Source organism: Lactuca serriola, chromosome 3 (assembly GCF_051521515.1).
Source record: "Lactuca serriola cultivar US96UC23 chromosome 3, Lser_US96UC23_V15, whole genome shotgun sequence".
In the NCBI taxonomy this organism is placed as follows: Eukaryota; Viridiplantae; Streptophyta; class Magnoliopsida; order Asterales; family Asteraceae; genus Lactuca; species Lactuca serriola.
In genome coordinates, this window is record NC_136410.1 from 162424249 (window position 1) to 162442257 (window position 18009).

The following is an 18009-nucleotide window of genomic DNA, read 5'->3' on the forward strand; positions in this document are numbered from 1 at the left end:
TGAGATAGACTGAAGGGTAGTCAGCACCCCAGAATGGCCTGACACGGGTAGTCAACACCCCAGAATAGCTTGACACGAGTAGTCAGCACCCCAGAATGGTTTGATATTGGTACGTCGGGTACCCCAGAATTGCCTGGAAGTATGCATGCTATGTGATTGTATGGTATGTGGTATGATGGGGGAACTCACTAAGCTTTGTACTTATATTTTCAGTTTTGGGTTCAGGTACCTCCTCGTCTAAGGAGAAAGAGCCGGCGATGCAGCAATGCAATTTGGGATGTTACAAGTTGGTATCAGAACCTTGGTTTGAGGGATTCGGACACACCCTCGGGGGTGTTTGAACTCAAACCCAGGGCTTGAAAGATTTTTATGTAACACCACCAAAATTTAGGTCAAAAATAAATTGTTCAATAACCTTAATTAGGATAAATAAAGTGATAGAGATCGTAAATAGGTTTCCAAAAATATAAAGAACACAAAAATCCGGGTTATAACGAAGAAATTATGACCAATCAAAGATCCGCGACAAAACTGACAAAGCGTAGTTTAGTGTAAAAACTGAGTTTAATATAGACTACCTTTTAGCCTTAAATATCTTAATGAAAGTTGTAGAGTATGTCTCCACCTTCGCATGGATATAAAGAACGTCGAAAACGGAGCTCGTATGCAAAAATTATGGCCTTCCGAAGATACAACTATCTGAGAGCAGGACGCGTGTCAAAAACCGTAATTTAACTGAACTCACCACGTGAGCAACATTTCTCACGACGTGAGGAGTCAAATCACCACTTTTCAGGCCTAGAATGCAGAAGTCAAGTCTACGTTTAAGACTCACGACGTGAGCCTTAAAACTCACGACGTGAACAGTCTGAATGACCCTTCTAGAGCAAGTTGATGAGTGACGCATGCCATGAGCGAAGCGGGACCAAACTCACGACGTGAGTTATGAAAACTCACAACGTGAGAGTCGAAATCTTGCCTATAAATAGAAATCGATGCCTTCCGAGTTTGGCTGCTCATTTCCATCCTTTCTCCTACTTCTACACGCTATTAAACCCTTCTAAACCACCCCGAAGGCCCGCTAACACCTCTCACACACGATGCGAGACCCAACGCTCCGAATCTCCCAAGAAACTAACTTCTTTCCGGTCGAAGTACTGCCCACGTGAAGCTCGTTTTTTCACCCAAGACTCGTGGTTATGTCAAGAATGATCCTTCTTGGAAACGAAACGCTGCTCGATACACCACTTATAAAGTGAGTTCATACCCCTTAATTAACCTTTTAAATGTTTTTAAATTCTTTGATGGGGGGATACAAGTTGAATCATACTAGTTATTATATCAACCACATGTGATTAATAACTAGCATACAAATGGATTTACTACGCTTTTAGCTGTTTTACTCAGTATACTACTTCAAAATGATTTCTCAAAACGTTTTGACATATTAAACTCTTTATCAAACTGTCTTACATACTATATCTTCCCTTTCAAACTCTGTTATAACTACGTTTCAAACAAAGGTCTTCATATACTTCAATCCGTGTTTCAAACAAAGGATTTCTTACACTCTAAACTGTTCTTATCAAACAAACTACTTTTAAATTGCTTTATAAACTGACATCAAGTCATAAATTCTTATTTATTAACTTGTCAAAGGTTTTACAAAACTTCTCTTATACTTTTATATTTTCAAATGCATGCCTATATACGTATAGTTATATAAGTAATGTTTAAAGGACTTAGGACTGCTAGCTCGCTTTAATTCCTTTTCCTTGTTTGGATGTGGCCTTAGGGCATCAGATATTTGTCCGAATGTTGTCTAAATATTAGTTATATATTATGTATACAAATACAAACATAAAAGTTCTATTAGTCAATTCAGTACCTTTGGGTAGCAAAGGCATACTTTCGGTTATACGCGTACATTACTAGTAACTATAAAAGGTATAGTGAGGAGATACTATTTACTATTCCTAGTACAAGGAATCACACTAAGAGTCAGTTCATACATGAGTCAATACATATAATAATCTAATACATACTATACAAAGAGACACTAATACATACTATACGAAGAGACACTAGTACATACTATACGAAGAGACACTAATACATACTATACGAAGAGACACTAGTACATACTATATGAAGAGATACTACTACATACTATAGGAAGTTATACTTCTACATACTTATGGATTGACCATCCTACACTTGGCTGCTCGCAACAAAAGGTGTGTTCATCTTCGGATGTTCTCAAATGTACTATTCGACGAGTTACCACGCCATGTTTATCCTATACAAATGGATATATTCTTAAGGATTATACAATTTTCCTTACTACCTTTACTTTGTGACTCATTCACATAAACGATGAGGTAGATTATATTTTAATATAAATATACTATTTTCCTTATTACCTTTATTTTGTGACACATTCACATAAACGATAAGGTAGACTATATTTTTATAATAATAGTTATACATGAGAAAAACCGTCATTTTTACAATGATACATACTTTCAAAACAGTCGGGTCTTGGTAGAAACTACTTTTTAGACTAGTAGGAAATATGGGATTTTCTAGGGTTTTCATATTTATACAAACTTTTCCTCAAAACAATTACAGGTCTTTCATTACATGTTATTACAAATCAATGTCACTAAAATACTTATGAATTCACTAGCTTTGTGTTGATACTCGCTTTCAAAATAACTTGTATTCTCAGGTCACCAATAGACAGCTACGATGACCATGTTTTGAGAAGACGGAGCAGTCAAGACTCGTCTTTTATTTTGATTATTCATTATGTTGTTTTATTCTATGAAAGAACACACTTGTATTCAAAATTACACTATTAATGCAATGGATGATGTTGTTGCTTGTTTACTACTTTGCATTGTTGTGGTACTTTACATGACGTCCTCCGCCCCAGAACGTTTCCGCCGTTCTTGGTTTTGGGGTGTGACAGATTGGTATCAGAACATTGTTTATAGTGAGTTGAGTATATCAACCCATAAAAGATATACAGACTATAAATACCATGGGATTAAAATACTCGGACGAAGAGTTTATACTTTTAAATAATAAAATATTTAACTAAGTATACATACCTGCATTCATACTAAAATCAATGTCACAATGACAAAAACAAAACTATTACGATTGTTGAATATCACATGTAAGATCGAGGATGTATGGTCAGTCCTGGGAGTGGCATAGCTTGATCAACTATGCTGGTCCGAGGAGTCATTAGCGTATGCCCAAGAATGGTTGTGATATAGAAACAAGTCTAAAAACTTACCAACACTACTACAATGGAGACATTAGGAGTATCCTGTGTCACTATAATTACTTAGTTGAGAACTAAAAAGATCTTCATTAGCAGGTCAATAGTTGCTAAGTGGATACACTAAGGTTATATGTAACTAGGATAACATAGGCTTAGAATCTGTGAATTTTTGCTTTACACCTGTTCCTTGTGAACGTGGAGTTAAGGTCACTTATTCGAAGGCCTATCCTATTTTGATTACATATAACCGGTATGCACTTTACAAATAGCGAAGTAACTAATGAAGGTTATCTTATAATTATCTAGTTAGTACGTGTAATAATTATTTCTTTACCTAAATTCTAGCGTAGATAACATGGCTGGACTCCATCCCCACGGCGACCCGTACCTTCCGATCGAAGGCAATGATGGATGGTTTGAAAGAAGAGTCAGAAGATGATCATCCAATCCCTATGGATGATCACCATGCTGAAGGCTTTTCGGATGGTGCTAACTCCGAGCCCGAGGTTGAGAACCTACCCCCGGTAGCTCCCATTCCAAATCCTAACCCTCGTCTGGCTTTTCATGGCCCGACGCGTCCTTTGGTAGAATGCTTGGAAACATGGAGCGATGAACAAGATTAACCTATGTCATTTAATTGAGACCAACGCTTCTACAACTTAGGTGAAGGGGGGCTCAGCAGACAGGGTTCTGCCAATCCTAGTCCGTAGAGTTACCCGAAACGAAATTCCGAGGAGGACGGCTCTCCATCGTATCGCAGAGGTTGATGCCAATGAAGGAATGCATACCATCCACACCAATCGCATTGAAAATACTCATGAGAGATCTGAGAGAGGCCATGAAGCCCTGTTCCAATCACTAGCTAAAACTCAAGCCGAAGTCATAGACCTCTGAGTACGTCAGAGGGTGTACGAAAGATACCTGCTTGATATGGAACGACAGCTGGCTGAACTGAGAGTTCACCAGAGGAATGACCGTCACCAGTAGGAGAAGCTTTATTTTCCTTCCTTGTTATAAGGAATCGTTTTCATGTCTGTGTCCTATGTAGCACTTTTCTATGTAACTATATTGTATTGTAAGTACTTTTAGTTAGGCCTCTATGCTGTCTAAACTTTTGTACTCCGGATGTGATGTAAGACCTACTACAAGGTCAATTTTCCCAAACTTATTACATCATGAACATCAACGATATTGATAGTCGGCTAAATTCCATGTCACTCTTTGTTCAAATACTTTCATCATACTATCGTTGGAGTCTATCTGAAACTCACTCTAGTCAAGTTATTGGACTATAGTAATGTAGCTCCGGGATCATTTCTAATTCTCTTTCAAAGGTTGGATCATGTTGTCAACCAAACAATGGTACCCTGGTTTGGACGGCAAACGTCTTGAGACCATTTTATGAACTTACTTCTACTCTTTACTAGGACTGCATCATAGGGATGTAGGTCAAACCCTCGAGAACATACTTCTACGCTTTACATGAATGATCGAAATACATCTAGGTTCAACCATAATCACTCACAAACTCTTGTTCTTTCATATAACAGAATCATGTCATCATCCAGAAATAGTCAACCGAACAACGAAACCCCTATCCTTCATATTGACGCCGCTACATTCCAAGCCGCGATAACAACTGCCGTGACAGCTGTCCTTACAAACCTCAACTCTAGCAACACAAACAAGACTGTCAAAGGGGTTGACAATTCCAATCGTTGTATTGATACGGGAAGCCAACAAATGATAACACTCACGGACTTCCTAAGCCGTAAAACCGATAATTAGAAACGAAAGCGCCAAGCCAAAAAGGAGCGCAAGCGATCTGAAAGACTTGCCATATAACCGCAACAAGTGGCAACCCCTGCCATTTTAGCACCGATCAAATCATATCACAGAGCACTCCTGAAATGTGACAAGTGTAGCATTCATCATAATAGAGCTTGTCGGGTATTGTAATGCATCAATTGCAACAAAATGGGGCACATTACTCATTTTTGTAGAACGACCTCCACCATCGGAGCCAGCCAGGATTGCTATAGTTGTGGAGAGATAGGACACTATCATAGGAATTATCCAAGAGGGAAGATCAACGAAAGCACTTGTGTCCACATAACTCCAACCCGAAACATCACTTCCACCACCAATACTGGTACAAGCCAGATATGTCACCAATGCGGTGAGATTGGACACCTCAAGAAGGATTGTCCAATAACAAAGAACTATGGCATAGACGGGAAGATACTAAGGATCACTGCCACAGAAGAGACTACTCTGGACTCACGTTGAAGTAATTAAGGCATTTCGTTGTAACATACTCATAAACTGTTTAAAACTAGTGCAACTCGAGTCTTATCTTTTGCGAGGCCCCGTCAGTCAAGGACCCTCGTGTTGCGTATACTTGCCTTTTGTAGTATACCTTGTTCGCAGCAGTAGTCTTGTGGTTGATCTAAAGTACTGTAACTCTGTTAAAAGTTGCACTATTGTGTTTTGTCTGTAACGCCTTAATGATCAAGTCTAATGCCTTTATTTCCAAGTAAGTCAGACATTATCGTACAACTTGAGTCAATTCGATCCTCACAAAACCAGTTTCGTGCGAAAATCTCTTTCTCCATAATCGCCTTTCTAGTTAAGTTGTCTTTCCAGAACTTTGAGGTACTCATGCATAGAGTACCTTATGTTCCGTATCAACAAACCTTCCCGGAATACCACTCGTACAGCACGTCAAGTTCAATCCAAAGATGTAACACCGAAATTTTTAAAACAAATATTTCGTTTAAATTCGCTTATCTCTTTAGCACTTTTCATAAAAATCTCATTTTTATTAAATTTACAATACATGACTCTTTTGTTAAATCGTCTAATAAACCAGGATCCTCAAAACAAACGCTTCCTCTGGTGTGTACAATCGAGCCGATACCGTCCCGTGATCCTGAGAAAACCTGAAACATATAACACAAAACACTGTAAGCACGAAGCTTAGTGAGTTCCCCAAAATACCACACTAACACATATTAGCCACTCCAGGCTATAACTTTGTTCCCATCTGGTCAGTGTGTCTCAGTGGGACCCTCCAGTCCCAACTCTTTGTGGACCCTCTGGCCCTAACTCTATGGACCCAAAGGTCCTAACTCTGATAACTCTGAGTCATGCATATCACCTATCACAATAAAGCTCAACACATAAATAGCATACAAATACACTCGCACATTTAACTCTGTAAATCCTCTGGTCCTAGCTCTGTGAACCTTCCGATTCTAACTCTGATATAGTCTGATATACACATGGCATAAATCACATAGAAATAATGCAGTGCAACACATCACATAAATAGAATACAATAACTCTGTCACCTAACTCTGTTACCACTCAAGGCAAAGTATAGTGAGAAGACTCACCTCAAACGAAGTCGAATGAACTCTCGTGCTCAACTTCCCGACCTGGCCTCCTCCTATTATTCAAATAACATCCCCGATCAATACTCTCCCATTGTCTTAGCTCTAAATATTGGGTAGAAGACCATTCTACCCTTCCCTGAACTCTCTTAAGTCAGTCGTGACGAAAACCCTAAAGTCAACGAAAGTCAACGGTTAAGCTTTGACCCGACTCGTCGAGTGCACATCGGCGACTCGGCGAGTCCAAACGTGTCCACGGAATCCTCCTCCTAGCCTCTCTTGACACGTCGATCCAACCCCTTGCTCGACGAGTTACACCAGGTATGAATCGCGGGGCAACCCCGAATCGACTCGTCGAGTCCTCTCATGAACTCACCGAGTTGCTCCCAACACAACACTCATCTGACCTTCTGAGGTCAGATCCGTTCCTCTAATCCATAGATCTGACTTCCCTAGGACCAATAACCACGTAAAGGTCGAATCGTGGTACACATGCAAGGCTCTCTATGCTTATTTTGGTGAAATCCTTCATATCATGACAACCTTAGCTCATAACTCCAAGGAAAAGGCATAAAGCAGAATGGAATGGACTCTCTGGACATCTTAAGGTCCAGGTCTAGGAATCATTTCACCATGGGACCTCTCATACTAAAGATTCAAGCTAAATAAAGCATGAAGAAACCCTAGATTAATGAAATCTACTAAACAAACGAAGATGGACATGAATCCTTACCTCTCACAGCAACTCTGAACTAAATGATGGAAGATTTGAGTCCCACAAGATAGTCCAACTCGAAATCCTTCCTTCCCTTTGCTAAGACACCCCAAAAGATGATGAATTAGCCCTCCTCTTGCACTACAAGCTTCCTCTCTGCTCTCTATGGTTTCTCAGGGTGTAGTGGCCCCAAATGAAGGCCATAAGGACCTTTAAATAGGTCCCAAACCCGAGAAATTAGGGTTTCTCTGCCCAGCACCTACTCGGCGAGTCCCTCCTCTGACTCGTCGAGTCCACTCATTAAATCTGCGTGAGAAACCCGACTTGACTCGGCGAGTTGGATCCTCAACTCGTCGAGTCTCTCCTTTAATCAAATGATTATCTATACAATAATAACCTAGAAAATCCAGATGTTGCAATTCTCCCCCACTTGAATTAGATTTTGGCACTCGAAATCATTCCTTAACCAAGCATAGGTTAAATCATTAACCCGAAAGGCACTACCGAAATGATCTTCATACCACATTGATATCTTTCTCTATGGACATCCGAGGTCACATAGAACCTCCAAAACCAGAGTTTAAACCAACTCTTTCGTCGCTAAAAATACTCCTTCCCAATAACCGGAAACTCTAGTGGCCTGATCCGCCACCAGACTGCCTACTTGAGCGATCACCATGATATTTGCTCCTCGAATATCCACCCAGTTTCCTCACTGGCTCTCTGATATTTGATCCTTGTGTTGATCAGAAATAAAGACCAAACCACTTCCATCATTCCAACATTGCAAATCTTCTACAAGATTTTCAATGAACCATTTCCAATTATCCTTGTTTTCCACACATACAACTGCCCAAGTAATTGGGAATATTCCATTGTTAGCATCCCTACCAACAACACACAGCAACTCACCTTGGCAAAAACTTTTCAAGAAACAACCATCTAAGTTAATGATCCGTCTATACCCTCCACACCACCCTTTTTTGACTGCATCAAAACATATGTAAATCTTGCTAAATCAATTCTTACCATCAAGCATTGTATCCACATAAAATTTAATAGTGGGTCCATGATTTGATCTTTTATTCTCCTCATCGTAAGACCATATTCTAGCATAATTTTCTACAACCGTGCATTCAACTAGACTCAATGCCTACTTCTTTTCTCTTCTACACTGACTCATACTTACAACAATGCCAAAAGTTGTTTTCACGTCCTCTTTTAGTAATCTCACACTCATCTTCTGATTGTTGAAAAATTGTTGGGTAAAGTGGGTACCTATCCATCTATAAGTTACAATTGATCCGAATTTGAAATTCTTGGAACAATTGTGCTCACTAATAAGAGACTTAATTTGGAAAGACTTACCATCACTCATCCATGAACCCCAAACCCTAATGCACATTTTCCATCACAACATTTTCCTAGCAACCGTCTACTATCATTTTTCATAAAACATAATTGATAACCATTTACAAAAGCATAGTTATAGAGCATGTGTTTCAATTGTTTAGGACTCTCAAACCTCATACCTAACACATGTTCCTGCTCCTTCAAATGAAGCTTTTCATTGAAAATGTTTGGCAAATGAGGATAAACATCTTCATACTCATCCATGGCTTCTTCCAAAGCCAACCCCCCCCCCCCCCCCCCCCCCCGCCAAGCTGCATTGTTACCCATTTCGACATCAGGGTCATTATCCTTTTTGATAAAATGAGGGTTGCTATGGTTATCATCATCTTCATCAGCATCCATATCCTTAACCCCATGGTCATCCTCATCTTCATTTTCATTTTAATCCTCATCATCCAAATGGTCTGTCTCAATTTCTTTAACTAGTCCTGCACCATCAAGAACTTCTTCTACTATGTTATCAACTACCTCTTCTTTGTGTTCTTCCAACCATTCTTGCATATTAGTATTACCAAAATGGTGTACATACATAGGCAGTATAACACCACATTCATATGCTATTGCTATAAAATCGGCAAAATCTAATTGATTCGAAATTAAGGTCAGACCTTTGGGAAAATGAATATCTGGTTGGCAGTAATAGAGCTTCGTACACTTTTGTCCGACGAACCTTTTGATAAATTCATAACACCCGATCTTGTCCATGCTTGCGAAATCGATGTTCGATAACCTCTAAGTAATCCCCCGGTGTAGCGTATGGGGTATTTTGCAAAGATTTCTAGGAAATGCACATCGACTTGGATGATACGAGATTCATGTTTGAGGTTTAAGGAGACAGAACGAAATTCAGGGTTTATCGAAAGAGCTGGAAGTGGTGAACGGTGTACAGTAGACTGGAATGATCTCATTTAAGTTAAACTATTAGTAAATGACATGGCATACACAGTCAGCATGGCAGGGGATTAACTAACACATGTAGCAGGAATATAACCAGCTGACCCCTTCACAATTCACATAATGACTTAAATGACCCGAGAAAATAAAGTTTGTTCACTTATAAAGCCACTTAAAAGTTTAGTGACTATAAGGGGAAACCTTAGAAAGTTCATATGTCATATATATATATATATATATATATATATATATATATATATATATATATATATATATATATATATATATATATATATATAGAGAGAGAGAGAGAGAGAGAGAGAGAGAGTTATGAACTATTTGCTAATTTTTGCTTTAAGATAACTTTCCACAAAGCAGCCAACTAGCCCCTTAATAAAAAATAATAAGGCAACCAACAAAAAAAACAATATAGCCTTGACGTCTCAATTATTTTTGTCTATAAAAAGGAGCCAGCCACAAAGTATGGAGAAAGCACTATTACTTGTTTGAACCTCCAAGAAAACGTCCCTCACAAATCATGGCAAAACCTCATGTTCTAGTCATACCTTATCCCGCACAAGGCCATGTCATTCCTATAATGGAGCTTGCTCAACGCTTAGTCAACCATGATGTCAAAGTTACAGTTGTAAACACAGAGGTCACTCACAAGTTGGTAACAAGCAATGCATTAGAAAATGATGGTTTTAGTGATCTATTGCAGTCGGTTTCAATCCCCGATGGATTAGAATCATGGGCGGACAGAACTGACCTTTGTAAGTTGACCAGATCAATACTAGAAACTATGCCTGGCAAATTGGAAGAACTTATAGAGACAATTAACAAAGAAGACAGCAATAAAGTTACCTGTATTATTGTTGATGATTGCATGGGATGGGCGATAAAAGTCGCAAAGAAGATGGGAATAAGAAGAGCAGCCTTCTGCCCAGCATCGGTTACTTTGCTAGTTTCCATGTTGAGCTGTCAGAAATTGATTGCTGATGGAATCATTAACAACAATGGTGAAACATGCAACGATTACCCATTTCATTTTCTAAGAAGATCGTTTAACGTTTATTGAATTTTTTATTTCAGGCATACCTCTAAATCAGATGATTAAGCTGTCAGAAACCATGCCACCTATAAAACCAACGAATCTCTGGTGGACGTGCTTTGAAGACTTGCCCACTGTAGAAGCTATTTTTCAAGTTGTAAAAGAAGCTCCTGAAGCCGCCAGATTGACGGAATGGCATCTATGCAGATCAACTATTGAGCTGGAGCCAGGAGCACTTAACCTCTTCCCCCAGCTATTGCCAATTGGCCCTTTGCTGGCAAGCAACCGACGTGCTGATCAAGTAGGTCACTTCTGGCAAGAAGACTCCACCTGTTTAGCATGGCTCGACCAACAGCCACCATGTTCGGTCATTTATGTAGCATTTGGGAGCTTCACCATTTTCAACCAAACCCAGTTTGAAGAATTGGCACTTGGTCTTGAACTTAGCAACAGACCATTCTTGTGGGTTGTGCGACAAGGCATGACAAAGGAGACTACAGCTGCTTACCCAGATGGGTTTCTGGAAAGAGTAGGCTCTCGTGGAAGAATTGTGAGTTGGGCACCTCAACAGAAAGTGTTAGCTCATCCTTCTGTGGCTTGTTTTGTGAGTCATTGTGGTTGGAATTCTACTTTAGAGGGTGTTACAAATGGACTCCCTTTCTTGTGTTGGCCATACTTTGCTGATCAGTTTCAGAATGAAATTTACATTTGTGACATCTGGAAGATTGGGCTTGGGTTTGAAAAAGATGAAGCTGGTATCATCCGAAGAGGGGAAATAAAAGGTAAGGTAGAGCAGCTGCTCAGAGACAATACATTCAGAACTAAGGCCATGGATATCAAAGAGAAGGTTACGAGCAGTATTACAGAAGGCGGATGCTCACACAAAAATCTTAGCAATTTTATTGAGTGGATAAAAGAGAAAGATACAGGCTGCCAAGAATCCAGTTAACACTTTATTATTGTATGAACAAAACATACCCTTTCATTTGTTTCCATATGTCGAGCTGCACTTACCTTTTACACGTTTAAGAGAGCTAATGTACTCGAAATTTTAGTAAGCGTTAATTTGTATGCAAGTCTTGTAACGAATTTTTTATTAATTAGGATTATATGCTTGGATTATATATATTGGATATTCAATGTGCCGTTATAGTAATATTTTTTTCGATTATATTGGCTAATCCGTTTTTCAATTATGTAATCACAAAGATGAGTGATTATGTTATTGATTTTTGACTAATAACTAATAAGTCTTTTTATGAGTCGGTATAAACAGCATTAGTTTTGACAAATATATCGACACGAAAAAAAAATGCGTTGCAAAGGAGGGCAAGAGGCTTGGGTAATCATCCGATATATAGAATCATTAACAACAATATATGGTGAAACATGCATACGATCACACATTTCATTTTAGACATACCTATGCTTAAGTTGCAAGAATCGGTCTTTTAATTTTTATATATCCTAACGATATAAGTAAATTAACTTAATTTAAAAATATAAATAAACAAATGAAAGAATATTATAAAAAATTGTTTATGATAAAAAAAATATAAGTTAAATAGATGTATGTATATTTATATCTAAATCTATATAAATATTATAGGGTATGTCATTCCTTTCAATTTTCAATATGGTTCAAAATAAATCATTTATTTTTTACTACATTGATTTCAACCCATATAAATATTATAAAATAGGTCATCTTTTTTAATTTTCAAACAAAAAAAAATTATTTTTAACTACATTTTTTTCAACCTAAAATACTGTTCAAATTCCTTTTAAATTAATATACGTTATTAAAGTTTTCAATTACTAATAAAAATTATATATGATCCTGATTCAATATAGTTCTAATTATATTTAAATTATTTATAATAATTAGAGTTTCCAACTATTAATAAAAATTAAATATAATGTTTGCTTAATATAGGTTTAATCATGTTTAATTTATTTATAAGTTTACATAATAGAACTTAGTAAAAACAAACAAAAAAGAGTATTATATAATTTATCTTTGTACATTAAATATGAAAGTTAATAAATAAATAAAAATCAAGTTCATATCGGCAAATATAAATGATTTAACTTTAACAACATGATATAGATATAAATATAAATATAATTTTTGGTCAAATTGCAAAAAAGTTAGTATATTAGCACAAAATTTTAAATTTGACATTGAATTATTTTTTTCGTAATTATGTCGGTATATTTACCATTTTGTTGTAATATTAATCAAATGACCAGTTCTACTTATTGTTTCGATAACTATTTTTTTTTCTAATTGCAATAAAGTCACTATATTTACTAAAATTGCGATTTTGACACTATGTTTTTTTTTACAATTATATCACTATACTTATAGTTTTGTTGCGATATCAATCAAATGACCGGTTACCATCAATCTAACACCTTATAAAATAAATAACATGATATTATTGTGAGGTGGAAGCCATACCACACCTTTATGTGTCGTAGCTTGTTTATTAAATGACCTGAATCCACACGTCCAACATTGTGTGCACGAAAGAAAAGTCAGTCTGGCCTATGGCCGCGACGCGACCCTCCGTAGGATGTCGCGCGTCTAGGAAATAACTTCCCTATAAAAGGAGGGTCACCATCCTCATTTCTTTCCACCAATTCTTCCATTTTCTCTCTCTCTCCCTCCCTCCCTCGCCCTCTCGAGATTTCGGTTCATCGTGATTCGAATAAGTTACCTTGACACTTAATTATATAACTTACTTACTTGTTTCAAGAATATTCAGGTGAATTAGTCTGTTTATTTAACTCTATTCCAATAGTCCTCACATTCTAATATACAAAGAACATATATGGCCACACAAGTATAGTGAGACAACTCACCTGAATATTCTTGAAACAATTAAGTAGTTTAGATAAGGGTAAGTGTAACTTACTCATTTGATGAGGTCCAAATAGTCGCGAACAGAACTTTGACATTTACTTCCTGTCTTTAGTTATCCTCTGAAACCTCCAGAGCTTCACTACCTGGATTGCAGAACAAGAAGTCGAATCATAAGGGATCGAAATCTCGATATGGAGGGAGGGAAGGAGGAGAGAGAGAGAGAGAGAGAGAGAGAGAGTGTGTGTGTGTGTGTGTGTGAGTTGGAAGAATTGGTTGATAGAAAGGAGGATGAGTGACCTTCCTTTTATAGGGAGGCTTTTGCCTCGCCATGTCGCGCCCTATAAAGGCTCGTGGCGTGGCCATGGGTCACACTGACTTTTCTTTTTTGCATATAATGATGGACGTGTGGAGTCAGGTGCATTTAATAAAATGCGTCGCGGCACATAGAGGTTTCATATGGGTTTCACGTCAAAATATTATCATGTCATTTATTTTGTAATGTGCTAGATTGATGGTAATCGATTATTGTGTTTGATTATATTGCAACAAAACGGTAAATATAGTGACATAATTGAGAAAAAAACACAATGTCAAAATCACAATCTTGGAAAACATACTAAATTTATTGCAGTTTGAAAAAAGTGATTACCGGGACAACAGGTACAACAGTTCATTTGGTTGATATTGCAATAAAATTGTAAATATAGTGACATAATCGAGAAAAAATAAATAACATGATGTCAAATTCGAATTTTCATGGTAATATAGTGACTTATTTTCCATTTGCTCTATAATTTTGGTGAAAAATAATTACTTTATTGTCATTATACATAGCATGTACAGTTTTATATTAATTTGATACAGAAGTGTATAATAATTTAAACTATATGATAATATAAAATCAGTTGAAACAAAATTTGTGAATGACATCTAACCGTGGTTTACAAGTATAGATGACTACAATTATATATAACTTTTTTAGAGTAAATTACATGAATGGTCCATTTGGTTTAGGGTAATTTGCGTGTTTGGTCCCTAACTTATTTTTTTAATTTGGAATCCCTACTGTTTGTTTTTGTTACGCGTTTGGTCCTTGTCTTACCTAAAAAAACTATTTTGCCTTTGATTTGTTTAATTTATTTAAAAAAACACACCCCAACCTCACTCCTTCACCTTACCTTACCCATCCCACCATTTTTTCCTATTAAAATAATAGTCCTTTTAGGTAAGACAGGGACCAAACGCGTAACAAAAACAAATAGTGTGGACCAAACGCGTAACAAAAACAAACAGTAAGGACTTTCCGGGTTAAAAAAATAAGTTAGGGACCAAACATGAAAATTACCCCAAACCATAGGGACCATTCATATAATTTACCCACTTTTTTATAAGTGATATCTTTTTATATTCATATTTACCATTAGTTAAAGAACATGATAGACTTTATACACATAGTGAATAAAGTCATCATCGTCATTAATAATCTAAAATTTTTAAATATACAATTGGATGGTATGGATTCTAAATTAGTATATATCAACTTTTAAAAATAAAATGATAATATATTACAACAAAATTTAAAAAGGAAAAAAAAGTACCATGCACTTCAACTTTGCCAAACTTCATATGTTAATTAAATTGTTAAAGTCATCATTTTTATAACTTAAAAGATTAATTTTTAAAATATTTCATTCTCTACAACATGTATAAATATCCATTTCAGTATGTATATAAGATGATGTATTTACATATTAACAAATATACATCAAAGTCATATTATATACATAGTAGTCAAAATGAATCTAAGTAAATGGCATATATGTGTGACTCAAAAATCCATATAAATGTTCAAAAAATCTTCTAAAGTGTTGTATGCTTTCTATAACTAATATACATCTTTCTTTTATTGTATGTAGCTAAAATAAAATAACAAATTCACGAGGTAGTGGTCCATTTCTATATATCTATCTAAGGAATTTTTTATACAATGTTAATTATATATGAAAGTTTATTAGGTAAATAATACATGGTCATTTTAAATGTTTATGAAAATATTTCTAAGAGACTTAAAAAACGTTTTTCAAAAGCCATACAATTTTATCCTACATAACGCATGAGTATTCGTCTAGTATATATATGATCGAGATCATAATTTGCATACAAATGTGGACATCTCATGGCAACAGACACATCATTATAGACATTTTAAGATAAGTTTGCTTAATATTTATCATAAAATAACATGTTACAATTTATTTTATTAGGTCATCCATATTGATGTAATATATAAAGTTTTAACACAAATTTAAACTGTACCTTTGAATCAATCGGACCGAGAATTGAGGACAATAGTTATTTAACAATGATCAGTTATATGTAATTTTATAAACTTGAGGACAATAAAAAATCGTTTAAATTAGGTTGCTGGACTTAGATAGTTAAATTTCACTTAGCTCTTTAAAAGCAATCCATTTCCAAAGGAAATTAAACAACTTAATCGATTTTGGAGTGTACACAACTCAAAGGCCGATTCACAACATTGTCGAACACGACCTTGATTTACACCAAGCACCAGTCTGACACCAATTATCTTAACTTGCAGACCGGTACTCCTCAACTTACACCTTTATGATTTTATAATATGGTTCATTATGATAATGATTTCTGTTTATGGATGTCATATTCTTGGTGTTATATATATATATATATATATATATATATATATATATATATATATATATATATATATATATAAACATACACACACTCACAAACACACACACACACACATATATATATATATATACTGTTACGTTTCGAAATTTGTATATATTGTGTCGGAGTTTGTTGCGTAAGTTCATATTGTAATATTTTAGTTTTCATTGTATAATTCCAATAATATGTTTTCTATCGGAATTTTGTACATCTTCGATGCGTAGTGAATATAACATAACTGGTTTACAACATATCATTGTCTAGGTATCATCATCTTAATGGTTATTCTCTAACTAACTCCTTATTTTTAATCCTATAAATACAGTTATTTGTTAGAAGGCATGGTAAGTCTTTAGAGTAGTTCTTATATCCATTTTTTTGAACTCTCTGACTCTATTTTGAAAATATAAGGATTATTTTCCTTTTTATGTGAACATTTCTTACATTTTTTTTTGTACATGATCATGATTCATATGTATTGAATTAACCAATCGATCCAGCAAGTGGCGTCAGAGAAGGAAATCTTTAAGTTGATTTCAAATCATTAAATTTTGTTTTGTTCAACAATTTCGTTGTTCTCAAATTATGATTTTTTAGGTCTCTTCTGCAATTACAATTTGTTTGCATTTTTATATAGAAATTCTTGTTCTTGAAATCATTTTTGTTTGAATTTCGTTGTTCACTCTTTGATTTCATTTGCAGTTCAAATTTCAACTGAAAGCATAATAAAAGAAGACTCTCGTGCCACGGCGTTTAATTTTGTCAACTAATATTGGTTAAAATACTAAGATTCCAATTCACTTCTGATGTGCATTAAGTATACCTATCAAATTTTAGATTTATAGACCTAACTAACTTAACTAATTTACGCACTATAAGTAGTGTACCTAGTATAATTATAGAATAACTTAGGTAAGTTGGGTGTCGAACACAGGGAACAAAATTTAATTATTAATAAAATAACTATTTTTAATTAAACTAAGAAAAGAAACTTAAAATTGGGGTTTTTTTTACCGGTTTTGCAAGTTCATTAACTTAGTTCAATCTACTATCAACTAAACAACAATTAAAACTTAAAAAAAGCAAAGAATGTTATTTCTACTTCCAGATTCAAAGAGTACTTCTATTTAGTTTCGATTTCCCCCTCTCATATGGTTGATTTCTAGTGGATGGATTATATTAATTATCAATTTTTTAATTTACTAGTTATTATGATCAAATACCTAGATGTACCAATTTATGAATTATCATGCAATGATCAAGCACAAATTAAACATCAAATTGATATACGTATGAATTGGACTATGAATGATAAATCTATTTGTTACTATCCTATAATCAAGTCAAGCAACTAAGCACAAATTATGAATCAATTACCCTCTCTAACGTAGTTAAAGTTATTAACTTTTATTTACTTAACCCTAGGATATGATTAATCACTAACTCTAATTATTTAATGATCATAAACAATTAGGTAACAAATTCATGCAACTTGAATGATCATGGAACATGATTAATAAGCACTATAAATTAACACTTCAACATGCTAGGATTTTGATTATCAAACACAAGTAAAATCAATGTAAACATCCATTATAATTTCGAAATCAACTCATAAGGATCAGGATCATCTTCACCAAACAGAAGTATGGGATGATTAGC

General features: G+C 35.5%; 1 protein-coding gene across 1 annotated transcript; it reads left to right on the forward strand.

Moving 5' to 3' along the window:
* The first annotated feature begins 10180 nt into the window (after positions 1–10180).
* Positions 10181–11887, forward strand: LOC145093320 (UDP-glycosyltransferase 83A1-like). Its single transcript, XM_079031422.1, has 2 exons — positions 10181–10731; positions 10805–11887. The coding sequence occupies exons 1-2, from the start codon at positions 10251–10253 to the stop codon at positions 11710–11712; spliced, it is 1389 nt and encodes a 462-aa protein (XP_078887548.1). The 5' UTR covers positions 10181–10250; the 3' UTR covers positions 11713–11887.
* Positions 11888–18009: the final 6122 nt, after the last annotated feature.